The sequence below is a fragment of the Hirundo rustica genome, chromosome Z, assembly GCF_015227805.2.
Source record: "Hirundo rustica isolate bHirRus1 chromosome Z, bHirRus1.pri.v3, whole genome shotgun sequence".
Classification (NCBI taxonomy): domain Eukaryota; kingdom Metazoa; phylum Chordata; class Aves; order Passeriformes; family Hirundinidae; genus Hirundo; species Hirundo rustica.
Genome location: NC_053488.1, coordinates 1032605 through 1046609, shown reverse-complemented (window position 1 = coordinate 1046609; position 14005 = coordinate 1032605). Strand labels below are relative to the sequence as shown.

General features: G+C 41.7%; 1 protein-coding gene across 5 annotated transcripts in view; it reads right to left on the bottom strand.

Annotated features, from left to right (window-relative positions):
- The window catches only part of DYM (dymeclin), a 212582-nt gene that overhangs the window by 105293 nt on the left and 93284 nt on the right, over positions 1 to 14005 (bottom strand). For all 5 annotated transcript variants that reach the window (XM_040090375.2, XM_040090372.2, XM_040090376.2 and 2 more), the window contains 2 exons: positions 12748 to 12861; positions 11375 to 11469 (listed from right to left, as the gene is read on the bottom strand). In XM_040090375.2, the coding sequence (XP_039946309.1) occupies positions 11375 to 11469; positions 12748 to 12861 (209 nt within the window). The remainder of the gene's footprint in view (positions 1 to 11374; positions 11470 to 12747; positions 12862 to 14005) is intronic.

Here is a 14005-nt window from a genome sequence, read left to right as displayed (position 1 = left end):
CAGGCATTTGCATCTCCGTCTGCCTGAACCTGGAAAATCCTGCGTTGGAAGACAGCGGCAAGGGAGTGCCTGGCACACAAGGGCAGCGGTATCTGAGCCCCACTACCCCACCCATCATCCACCTACCCATCCATCTATCCCTCCATCCATCCATCCCTCCATCCATCATCCATCAACCATCCACCCCTCCATCTATCCCTCCATCCACCCATCCATCATCCATCCATCCCTCCATCCACCCATCCATATCCATCCACCCATCCCTCCTTCCATCCATCCCAGCCCCTGCTATCTGGGGTACTTGGAGACAGACCCCAGCACACAACTAACGAGCGACAGGAGCATGCCTCTACACAGCTTCATGGTAAATTTGTTTATTCATTACAAAACTAAGTGCACTTACTTTACCTAAAAGCCTGTTATTTCCTAAACTCGCTGAAGGCCATTACCATTAAATAGGCTGAGTCATTCAATGGTTATAAAGACCTGCTGCACATTAAAGTTGTTAAATCCTGATTCTTTTGCCTGTACCTATAGTTTCACCCTCCATTTACAAATGTCAGATGATTCAATGTGCAATATTGTCTTCGAGAGCCACAAAAATGCCAGTGAAAATACATGGTGGTAGGAAATACCTCCGTTTGAGTACTTAAGAAACTCAGAAATTTCATGAACTGTTATTTTCTATCCCCAAAATCCATTAGAAAGCCTATTTGAAAACCCTCAATGAAGTGTGGGGTCGGAATGAACTGAAAATTTCCATTTGTGGTGGAAAGGAAAGTTTTCAGGAGGTATTTGGAGGGCACTGACACAGGTCAGTTGGGTATTGCACAGCCCCGCTTCCCTCCCTGCACCCCCTGATACCTCTCCCGCCATCATACAAGTGGAGAGGGACATTAGCTCACTGCAGTGCAGAGCTGGAAAAATACTAGACGTATATAACAACATCAGTTAAAATGTGAAATGAGCAGCAGCCTGACAAGGAAAAAAAATATAAATAATGCTATTATCTTTGCTACACTTTTGTTGCATAGTAATATTTACTTAGAACTGTTTTAGTTTGTCAGAAAAATTTTTAAAAGTTCATTATTCATTTCTTTAGATCACAGTGCAGAATTTTTTTCCAAACAGAAAATTTCTAAAAAGGAAAGAGTACATGTCATATCAGAATAAAGCATTAATGAGCCAAATACCCTGCAACTGGAGATAAATTACAGGTTCAAGCAAGTCATTATCTTGAGTCACCTCTATTTCTGTTAAGGAACACCATCCCATAAATATGTTCCATTCAAAACAAACTGAGAAGAGAAGACTGCAGTTTCTAGGATTCTACTAGAATGGCAAGTAATAGTTTCTGAAACATTATCAGAATTCCCCTGTTTTTTTAAATCTCAAAAAAATCTTATGCAGGACATCTTATTGTTATAAAACAGTCTTTTTATAATACAAAAGCTATAAGGATCACATCTAGATGTCTCGAATGTCCCTTCTGACCCACACTATTCTATGACCCCCACATCAGACATCCAAATCCAAAATCATACAGTGGGACACAACCCAGAAAACATTTCAGTGACCTTTACATTTTTTCCAGCTAAAAAAAATCAAAATTGCATTAGCAGGACTAGAATAATCCTACTTGCTTTTTCTTTTTTGCTTCTTGCAGCCATTAAACACGCAAAAAACTTAAGTGACACAACCCAGAACAGCCCCAGTCTACTCTGCAAATTCACCTGTAAAACAACACAAAAAGTCTACCACAAAAATCATTATTTCTCCACAGGTTTCCTCAGGTATTTCTTCATCTCTATCAGAAGAGATTCACAAGATCAACAGTTTCCAGGTCCCATCAGAAAAGAAATGTTTCATTCCCCAATTGGAACACTTTATCAAGTTATACTGTTTCTGGAGAGATTGCTTGGCACAGTAACAATGAATGGGCCATTCATAATAATTAAAGATGTCACAATGGAGCCCTCTCCCTCCTAACTCCAGCTCTGTGTGACATGTGTGATGCCCTGGATGCCCTGAAACAGGGATCAAGGCTTCGAAATACCTCAGTTCTATGCTGATTTCAATCACACATCCTGCCAGGCAGCAACCTGCAGTCTGTAAGACTCTGAAATACCACATAATTTTCTGGATAGTGGAAGACAAATGAGTTGTAGTAGTGTCTTGCCCCCCAAAAAGGAACGAACTATCCTGCTGCTTGCTGCCTACAAGTCAGCAGAGACACAAAAAGTGGTCCACGGAAGAGCAAACTACCTTGTATAAAGTTCAGCTTTCAGAGTGGTGCATATTTTGACACCAAATACCTTTTTAAGCCAAATCAGCAATCAAACTGTCATTTTTAAGGAGTCCTGTGGCCATTAACTGCAGAGCAGAAGATAAGATAGATTAACTGCTCTGCTCCATGTGAGAAGACCCTGACACAGAGAGACTTCTTCCTCAGTAGCCTTCCATGGCTCACTCTGATCCAATCTGTCCATCTGGGGAGCCCCCACGACCCGCGAGCTGGGGGTCCTGGGCTGCAAACACTTCCAATGGCACGTGGGGCACTCGACTGCTCACGGCAGATGGGGGACGAGGGTATTACTGCCGTATCAGATGCCCAGTCAGAATCCCCAGCAGGTTCAACCAGGCTTAAACCAAGTTCAATGATATTTCCATGCTGGAAACAGCTGATATCAGCCTAAAACCTCACCTCCATATGTTACACACAGGCAAAAACAGGAGAGCACACATGGGGTACTCTTGCTGTTGACATAGCTAAAGCAGCATTTTAGTGCATTTGACCACAACTACGCTCAGTTCTTACTAACAAAGGGTGCTCCTTTCCTCTTAAAAATTAACTTCATTCTATTTACATCCCTCAGTCATGACAGGAAGAGCCCATTTGCTACTAATATTCTCTTTTCCCTTGTCAGAATCATTGTTGTCTTTCTTTTTGTCACAGCCTTTCCTACTAATTGCAATGACACTTCCCAATTTTGGAATGGCTGATCAGCTTATAAGCTTCCCCACAGCTAATCTAGGTCAACAAGCTACTAATAAGGCCAGCATATGTTTCTTTTATTTAACCCTGTTGAGATCTTTGTAAATCACTTCTGTCTCCCAATAAAAGGCATCCCAGAGGGGATTCGAGACCCTCTATAGGTCTGAGGAGTAACAGTGACAGAGCAGAGAATGGGAGTATAAGAAGCACTGCAGGCAGAGTAGGGAGCTTGTGACTGTGCACAGCTCAAGGAAGAGAAGGCAAACCTGCCTGAGGTTTCACCAGGTGACTCAAACAGCGTCACCAGGTGTCCCACTGTGCACACAACCTTCGCTACTGGCAGCCCACAGGTGAAAAGCAAAGCTCAGGCTCAGGGGCTTGAAGTTGCTTGATCTTCCATTTCCACAGTGTCCTCTTTCAAACACAGCCTGAGTACAAGAATATCATGAAGACCCCTTATCTGAGAAGACATTAGTTTTCACTCTACTTGGACTGCTTAATAAAAATGGGATTATCACTTTTGCTGCACTGCATAGGGGTTAAAAAAAATCTCATTATAAAGAAGTCTATCATAAAAAAAGAAAAATTTTATCGTAGAATCATACAACAGCTTCTGTTGTAAGGGACTTTAAAGCTCGTCTCATCCCACCCCCTGCCATGGGCAGGGACACCTCCCACTGTCCCAGGCTGCTCCAAGCCCTGTCCAGCCTGGCCTGGGACACTGCCAAGGATCCAGGGGCAGCCACAGCTGCTCTGGGCACCCTGTGCCAGGGCCTCAACACCCTCCCAGACACCAATTCCTTCCCAAGATCCCAGCTGTGCCTGCCCTCTGGCAAAGGGAAGTCACTTTATATCCAAGCTAGATAAATAAATGCTTTCTTTTCTGAACAAAAATGCTACAAACTCTTTTAAAGTTAAGAAACACTAAATTGCCTTTTAGGATTTTAATTCTTACTTTTGAAGCAGTCAACCAGTCAGTTCTGCAGCCTTCCCTTCTGAAGAGAATTTATTGCTAGAACCTGTATCTTACAGCACATGGTAAATACCATCCAAGTGAAGGACAGAGAAAAACCAATATAGATTTTTCAAAGTAACAAATTCACTAGTCCAATTATTGTATGGCAATGTAAGTTTGTTGGGGTGAACAGGTCACCAGCTACTGCTTTAAAGCAAACACAGTAAATTAAACAAGCTGGTTAAGTTGCAGATAAATAACCTGAAGCCAGAGCCACAGAAAGATGTTCTTTGCCTGTTCACCTCAGTGACACGATGTCTGCATGAAAATAATCAGGGATAGGAATTACTAAAAGCCACCATTTCATCAACAAGTTCCCCCAAAGCATGGAATTGGAGAGTAGGGCTCTGAGGCTTCCTACACTGACAGTGAAATTAACATAAGCCTGAAGTTAAAAATCACACTTAGAAAATTTAGAAAATAGTCATACTGTTGTGATAACTATCATTGAAATAATTTCTTTTCAGCACAATGATGCGATTCAAAAGAGGACAAAAAAAATTATCTTCTATTCTTGAACAACTCAGACTGGAGGTACTTGAGTTTCACTATCAGAAACCAGGGATTTTTGACTATTCTCCTCACGTTATTTGCAGAGGCAGATTTCACTGCTATAGTGAAACTGTTCATTACCCTCAATTCCTTCCTTTCTTCTTTTCTTTTGGTTTAAAAAAAAGGAATGGGAAAGCCGATGCTCAGAGGGTTCACTATTGAGCAGTACAAAGCTGGTGCTTAGAGGATTCAGTATGTAACAGCTCTGGCCACAGGGCACTAATTCCAAGAAGCTTCATCGTTTATTATGTTATAATTTAACCTGTGAAGTCTCTCAATGTCTGCTGCCGTGGGAGCAGGAGCAGTCTCTTTTCTCTGAGGCTTGCCATTGTGAACACTTCTCTGCTATGATTAAGAGATCAGTAAACTGAGATTTAATTTAATGGCCCAATTAAGAGATGAAGATTTGAACCCTGATTGTAAAACCGTTGTCTATTGATCATTCCTACGGTGTCATTACAGGCTACCCATGCCCAAGCTCCCGGTGTGCATGGTGTGATGTAAACCTGTGTGTTTCAAACCACCCCCTCAGAGCTGTGCAGCTCTAAGCAACATAAACCCCGTGTTCCAACAGCATCAATGAAGAAGGAATAAAGGAGGGTGGAACCAGTTTTCACGTTATGTGTTAATAAATGTATAGGTTATAGATCCCTCACTGAACATCTTACTAGTGTTATCTTGCTTTTTGATTACTGAAAGCTGACACTCCTAAAATTAAAGAGTTTTTCAAAACAAGATTTCCTAGGGTCAAAGGGCTTCAACTCAAAAATCTGGTACAATTTTAGGAAGTTTTTAATGTGAAAAACTGCTCTAATTTAACCCTATTCATTACCCTGCTGTAAGAATGATGCTGGAATGATGAGCTTTACAAAATTACTCCATACTCTATTCATCTAATTCTACTTGCTCAATTTAGGAATCTCAGTTGAAGTTTGAAACGCCAACTTAGCTCAAATCTTGTAATTTAAAAATCACAGCTCCTGTATGAGAGCAAACACTCCTGCTCTATACCCACATTTCCAAAGGAGAATTAAATTAGAAAGCAAACCAGTTAAAAGCATTCATGCAACCTGGATCATGCTTCAAAGTTTTTCCCGTTAAGAAGCGCCTTTGATTCTAAGAACTCCATCTCACTAGTACTTTTGCTCCAACTATCTCATTGCTATTCTCCAATGAAAGAGGAAGCTCTCTGCTAAAGACCTTCCCAAAAATACTGTGGACATCAGAGAAAAAAAGGCAGGATACACACAGAGTCTAAAGCTGTGTGGGAGACAAAATTGTTTATCTTCCCATGTGAGCAGCCTAGAGAATTTTGAACCAGCAATTACATCTCATTATTTGCACTGCTAAATGAAATTATTAAGCAATTGGTAAATTTTAATTTCATCACATTCACACACTAACAATTTCAGATTTTTCAGTTCAGTGTGGCCTCTAATACACAGGTCAGATCACACAGGTCTTGCTGCTCTATAACCACTTTTCTTTTTGTTGAAACACAGTGATTCACATCAACTTTTCTGAGCAGATATCTGATCAAGAGCAGCCCTGTGGAAAAGGACCTGGGGGTGCTGTGGGTGAGAGCTGGACCTGCCCCAGCCTGAGCCCCCCGTGCCCTGGGCTGATCCCGCAGCGTGGGCAGCAGGGCAGGGGGGATCCTGCCCCTGTGCCCCTGTGCTCAGCTGAGAGCCCACCTGCAGAGCTGCTCCAGCCCTGCCTCCAGCAGCACAAGGACGTGGAGCTGCTGCAGCCAGCGCAGAGGAGGCCACGGAGATGCTGCCAGGGCTGGAGCCCCTCTGCTCTGGAGCCAGCCTGGCACAGCTGGGGCTGCTCAGCTGCACAAGAGAAGGCTCCAGGGAGAGCTCCGAGCCCCTGCCAGGGCCTGAAGGGGCTCCAGGAGAGCTGCAGAGGGACTGGGGACAAGGCACCCAGGGACAGCACCCAGGGAATGGCTCCCAGTGCCAGAGGGCAGGGATGTATTGGGTATGACGAAAAATTTTATTTAGTTGCTTTAAGGAAAACATTGAACAAGGTTTTGAGCAGCCCAGTCTATGGAAGCTGTCCCTGTCCATGGAATGGAAGGTGGAATGAGATGGGCTTTAGGCCCCATTCCCACGGAAACTATTCTGGGATCGTGTGAAACACATTGTGGTAGCAATACAACGTTCTTGTAGAAACTCACACATTACAACTTAACAACAATTTTTAGTTCAGCAAAAACAGGGCTTAAAAAGCACAATTTAAAGTAACATCCTGTACTCTCTTTCCTAAACAACAGTCGTAAACATTTTTACTCAGGAAAATCCCATCAGACTTCTGTAAGAGGAAACCATACCAAAGAAATTAAATTACTAACACAGAAAACCATAAAGCAAATAAATGGTTTGGTTGGGGAGCTGAAACTTCTCAAATAGAGCATCACATATCATCAAGGACAGCAATTTTCACAGTAGCTTAAGAAACATAATCGACCCTACGAAAAGATGAAGACTTTTCTGAGGAGTGAAAAAGGAATTCAGGACTTCATCCTTCTCTCAGATGCAAGGAACTACAGCAGTGCAGTCAGACTTTACAAGCATTGATGTTTAAGGACACTACCCACAACTTATTTAGAAAAAGAGAAAAACATTTACAGCTGGTACATAGGTCTCCAGCTTTGCTCTCCAAGCAGGTACAGCAGGGCTGTGATGACACTCAAGTACAACCTACTGCATCCCACAGCACGCATAAGTTACACACGTCTCTTATCTGTACCCCTTCAAAGCACACATTTTTCTCTAATCCCACTTGACTCCTACCAGCATCAGAATTGACACAAACCTCTTTCCTCGTGTCATTTCTTGAACCTCACTGAAACCTCTGTGACTACCAAAGAAATCAACAAAAGTGCAACCAATAGACTTCTCAGTGTCTCACACAGCTCTGAGCATGAGTAGCTGCAGTGACAATGTAGAAAAAAAGGGAAACTGGATGGTGTTTCTAGCCCCATGAAGTAACTTAATGCTAAAAGTCCACATCTAATCAGTGAGGTGCATGGCAACCTCTAGTGGCATATGCCTGCTTAGGAACAGCAGACATTCCAACACATGAGGCTATAGGAAAAGCATTTGCCTGAAGTGATCAGCCCTCTTCCTGTCACCAATTTTATTAGACTGACATGAAGAGGAGATGCCAGAACACACCTGATCCAAGGAAGATCCTCCAAGTATTCCCTGACAGCAGTCAGGCGAGCTGCAGAAAAGCCAGGTATCATGAACAAAAGCTGTTTCCATACAGGCTAAAGGGAATTAATACCAACTGACTTGGAGTGTTAAGTGACAAACTGAATACCTGCACTGCTATGCAGGACACATTTAAATATGATTTTAAGATACTACAAACAGCAGCATTCCACAGTGCAGAACACTTCCAACCTCAGCAATCTGCTGACAAAAAAGCTCTGAGTAATCAAACACAATCATGTTTGAAGTGCACAGAGACTCTGAGAACCACAGAATATCCTGAGCTGGAAGGGACCCACAAGGATCATTGAGTCCAGCTCTTCAGTGAATGGCCCATGCAGGGATCAGAGAAGGCAAGGATTTCCGAGTCAGGGGAATCTACAACAGAGGACAGCCAACACTAAGTGAACCCTGGATCTTACTAGGAAACATTTATTACTTCTATTTTTAACTTCCAGCAGCTGCTTGTGATAGATTTACACAAATCTGACAATTTTCATGCTTTGCTGGAACGTGATACAAATTACCCAACATTATGAAGTTGTATTTTACTGAGCTCTTAAGTGCACTACATTGAATATTCCCAGCTCATTCTTTCACAGAAAATAGTCTTCAGAATTTAAAACAATTGGCTGTCTCTGCTCAGAATAGGATTAGGAAAAAGCCTGCATGGAAATGGAATTAATTCTCACATTAAGGAAGGAGTCATTAGAGCATCTGGTAAGGTTTAAATTATCACTGTCTATTCAGTTGTATTGCTAAGCAGATTGTAAGTGTTTCAGAGCTACTTAATTTAGAAACCTATTCCCTGAAATACTTCATGTAATATAAAGTACTACTTTGTTTTTCCTTCACAGAAAACACTTTCTCATTAAGATGCTTGAACTATAATGGTAAAGCAGAATAGAACAAATATATGTATTCTGCTTTGGCATCACGGAACAAAGCTGGGTCCATCACTGCTGGCTAAATTTAATGACTGTGCATAACAGACTTCCTAAGGTAGAAAAAGGAAGGACCATATATGACTCAAACACCAGCCCCTTAAGAAATACGTTTATTTGTACCGCTTTTCGTGGCAACTGAAACTTCATAGCAAATCTAGTGTATTTTGAGGGGAAATCAGGTTAAAATACTTCCTTGCTCACGATTAAACCTGCCAAGGAACCCAGGGCGGTAATGTTCCTGAGAAGAAAATGCAGTGAAGTCTAACAGGAGAGAGGCTGCTCCTGGAACTGACTCTTCCTTCCAGCCTGCCCATGTCCTAGTCCCACAGGACACTTTACAGTAGAATTTAACACATTTTAAAAGTAGTGTCTTTTGATTTACAAGCAATCATGATCACAGCGACAAATTAAATTCCAGTCTTGGTGGTCATTTTTGCCTATTGTCCAGATGTACAGTTTTCTAATTCCAAAATAAGATCTTCTTTCCCTAATACTCCTCCTGTTTTCCTGGTCCTGTTTCAAATCTACAGTCACCTCCTTCATTACAATTTCCACTAAAAATAATATGGAGTGCCTGGCTACATAACAAGACAGAAGCTTAAGAGCAACAGCATGGAATACCTTTGGACTATGTAAGAACCTCATAGTATACATAATACAGATCTTATTGCCTTTTTCTGCTTCTTCAGTTGATAAATATGACCATTCTCTCTACCAACCCTTACATTACTTCCAGGCAGAACAGAGCAGCTGCAACCCTGCAGGCACTCAATGGCTGGGATAGCCAGCATCCTTCTCTCTGCTGTCCCACCAGACAAACATGTCTACAATTCTCCAAATGCACTCAGTTTCACACTAATTTATAGGCTCATAAGACACAATTATGGAACCATTTAGGTTGGAAAAGCTCTTGAAGACCATCGAGTCCAACCGTTCCCCCAGCACTGCCCAAGGCCACCGCTGACCCAGTCCCCACTTGGCTTTTAAACACCTCCAGGGATGGGGACTCTAACAGCTGGACTCGAGGATCTTCCACTTTGACAGAATTTCCTTTCCCTGTTTTCTGCCATTCACCCCTTTGCCTTCTTTCCACACATGTCAGCGTCAAGCAGCAGAACAAGATTGTCTTCCTCCGATGAGAACAGTCAAGCTAAACAGTCATAGCTAAAAGTCAAGCAGCAACGTTAAAGTCATGTTGTAACTATGCAGGTCGAGAGACATGAGGAATAAGGCTCCCAAACCTTAGGAGATCCTGATAAAATGCTGCATGAAATGAGTGAAAGAGAAATTCTCAGGGCTTGAGATTAGCAAGATAACTGGCCCCTAAATATAACAAGAAGAACACATCTCACTTTGGGCTGCAGAAAGAGATGCAGGATAAAACAGAACAAAATCAGGACCCAGGATTCTAGGAACAAGCTCTGAAGCGGCAAATGAAGTATCACAATAGGAACCAGACCACGTTTTTCAGAGTCAGAGAAGTGTATCTCACACCGCACCAGGACCTCTGATTTCAGAACATTCATTTCAAATGCTTGGAAAACTCCGACTTCGTGTCTATGATTTGAAAAATGAGCAAATATTTAAGACAATGTCTGTGGCGAGTAGGGGGAAAATAGCTCCATTTCAAACTCTGAACCCTCTTTACTTCTGCCAAGGGTATGAAAAGAGGGCAAGTATCAAGCAGGTGAAAGGCACCAACACAATGCATTCATTCTGGTAACCTGTCCTACTTTTTACCACCAACCATTTTCAAAGGAGAAGTGTCTTGGAGAGAATTAAATCCTTAAGAACAAGCTGTATGTCATGTTAACCCAGTCCTTGACAAAGTGTACAGGTACACAATTATTATTTTTGGCACGCAGTCTGTACCTGACAAGCCCTGTAACAATTTATTCCGGATCACATTAAAGAGGACCTTCCCAGTTTCCCTTGGAGCGTGGAGTGAGGCTGGCTGCCAAGATGAGAAGGATGCCTGGCGCAGGGTTACCTGACTTTACAACGTGCTCTGCAGCACAGAAACACAATAGGAAGGACCAACTTCAATATCTGCCTCTTCAAAGTTATGGCATTGTTTTAGAACCAGAGCAGATACTGACTATTGACTACTATACAGGATAATAAACTTTATCATTTGAAAACTATAGATCTAGGGTTTATTGCTCGTATTTGCTACTGTCACAAAATGATCATTTAATGATGCCTGATTTTAAAAATAGACCTTCTGCCAAATATGCAGGAAGAAATAAACTGAAAATCCACCTGAGAACCAGTACTCAGTGCATTTTTATAATAACTGAATACACGACTGAATTTGTAACTCACACAAATCCCTGAAAACCTTCTGTTTTGAAGAGTTATTGAGCTGTTCTGTTAAGAGGATCAAAAGGCACAAGTTTCTCAGACAGAGAAATTAGTATTGCATCTGTCCATTCAGAGCAGACTCAGACTCAAATATAGAGCAAATAAGATTATTTTCTGGGATTATTTAGTAACTCAGTTATCATTTCTGTTGTTTAGTTCACTGGCCATCTACTAAGGCATATAAATTAATGTTTCTGTACCACTAAAGCATACAAAATTCAAACTTCTCTACTCCTGGGTTTCAGTAAAGATGACTTTCATTCAGAGTCTTTATATTTACCTGATGATCCTCTGAGCAGCATACTGATGAAGCGAGCGGAACTGTGCCGACATATTTGCTAAGGCTGCCAGACAATTTGTATGAAGGTATTTGTCCTGTCAGGAAGAAGAGGAAAGATAAAGAAACCAACACATCAAACTGCTCGTTGGATACGCACTGACACTTCTTGCAGGAATCACGCAAAAAACTGAGTAATGTATATTGTTTTAGAAGCACAGGCAGAAATGCAAAGTGTATGTACTTGGTGAACATGCTTTCTTAAAATATAAGGCTTTTAAAAGGGTGATTTCATACAGATTTCAGAGTCTATACATATATATATGTATAGGAATGTTTGTGTTTGACTTTCATGGTTTATTTACAATTGCACCACAGCTGCAACATATATACAAAGGTATTTTCTTCCTCTCTACCTTCTTCTCTTTCCCTCTCGTTGTCTTATCTTAAAACTTTCTACTTCATAACTCATCTCCCTGTTGACTCTTTCACACCATTCCATATATCCTTCAACTATGACCACACCATGTTTCAGAACACTGGTCCTCATTTCAGCATCCCTGAAACCATTTGACCAGATAAGCATTTTTCTGATGCCCCTTTCAAAGTCAAGAGCTCTCACAGAATGAAATTTTTCCACTTATCCAATCCAAAAAGGATTAATTTCCCTATTCAAGTCTAAAATATTCATTTACATAACAGATTCTAAATACTACAAATATATGACAAATTTGTTCTCATTCTTTCCAATTACTTTTATCACAAAAGTAAAATCCTTAATTCTCCCGGTTTAAAATATATTTAATATTTAATGTAAAAACATCTACGCCTTTAATTGTTGAAAATATTCAGAAGTGTGTGATACTATGTTTGTGTTTGAAAAAAGGCAAACAAAACAAATGCTTGAAAAATGCACAAAATCAATCTAGGCTATACAGCTCTGAAGTTAAAGCAGTTTTGCTTTGCCAGAGCTCAAAAAGGTCCTCTGGCCCAGTCTCTGCTGTACTTCCTAAAACAACTAACAGTAAATAGACTTGAAATTCCCACTTTTAAGTCATTCAGAGAGGTAAACAGCCTATAAGGAATCATTTCTTGTCATAAAATTAAGGAACTCTTTCTTCTCAACTGAAGATGAGCTTGGTGCCTGAATGAAGGTCTTTAGAGAACCAAACTCACTGAACTGGAAGACAACACAGAAACTGCGTTACAGAAGAAGTTCACAAACACTTAGTTAACACAGCTGATCTATTTTCTTCCTTCCTGCATAACCAGACACCAAGTGGTTGCAACAGAATTAATAAAATCCACCCCCCGGTTTGAAACTGAATTCAAGCTGCTGAGGCTAGGAATTCACAAGTGCTCCACGTAACTCTTACCCTTGTCCGTGTCATGTTGTACTGGATGGTTCTTATCACAACCAGTATCAGAAGACTCCCAAGTGAGATCTCTGTTAGGACACGCTCAGCATACCAAGTGATGTTTTTCAGTATCTGCAAAAGAAAAGAATAAAAGAACGAGGCTCTTCAGCACCTAGGTCTGAATAAGAACATAGGAAGCTGTCTGTAATCTCACATTCCTTAAGACATGAAAATTAGTTTCCAGTCTCAAACATGACCTAATTTTTGTACTCCAAAGCATAATTAAAATGAAGTTAAAAACAAAAACAAAACAAAACAAAACAAAAAAAATCAGACCTGTGCAGCATTACCACCTAGCAGATCTCACCTAGCAGATCTCATCAACTTTAAGTCATATGGAAACACACCAAGTGTAGAAAGATGATTACATTTGGCAATTAGCTAATTTCTATGCCCTGTGCCACCACACTCATACACTTACTTTGATCTTACCCTTTATGCTTTATAAAGTCTCCATTTACACCCAAGACACCTGAATAATCCTGCCAATGCCTTGCCGTTTTCAAACCTCATTGCTGGCTGGGCAAGAGGCAGCACACAGGACCTCTGACAGACGGGCAGGATCACACACACTGAAGGTTGGGGGCAGATCAACAGCGTGTTGGCTTCACACTGAAGCCTTTCCCTTGAAAAGTATGAAGTCTCTTCCCATAATACTTAAAGAAAGCCATCAGACAGATTAAGAGCATTGTATCTTTCACTGCCCTCCACTATCAGGGTGGATGAAGCTAACCACCATTCCCAAGTTCATTGCAGAAGGAGAATCAATCCACTCTTTCCTTGCAGTCAGCCAACCTACATGGAGGAAACATGTGTGCCCAACACCCTGCCCTGAAGGACTGGTAAAAATGACTCAACAGGAACTGTCCTAAAAACATGGAAGATATCCCGTATAAATTCAGGGTTACTCTCGGTCAAAACATAAATATGTTTAACAAGGACAATTGCACACAAAGCTATCACTCTGTGCAACTTCAGAGAGAGGAGAGACTGCAGGGGAGCTGGAAAGAGACCAGAGAGACAGGACCCAGGGAATGGCTCCCAGTGCCAGAGGGCAGGCACAGCTGGGATCTTGGGAAGGAATTGGTGGCTGGGAGGGTGTTGAGGCCCTGGCACAGGGTGCCCAGAGCAGCTGTGGCTGCCCCTGGATCCCTGGCAGTGTCCAAGGCCAGGCTGGACAGGGCTTGGAGCAGCCTGGGATAAGTGTCCCTGCTCA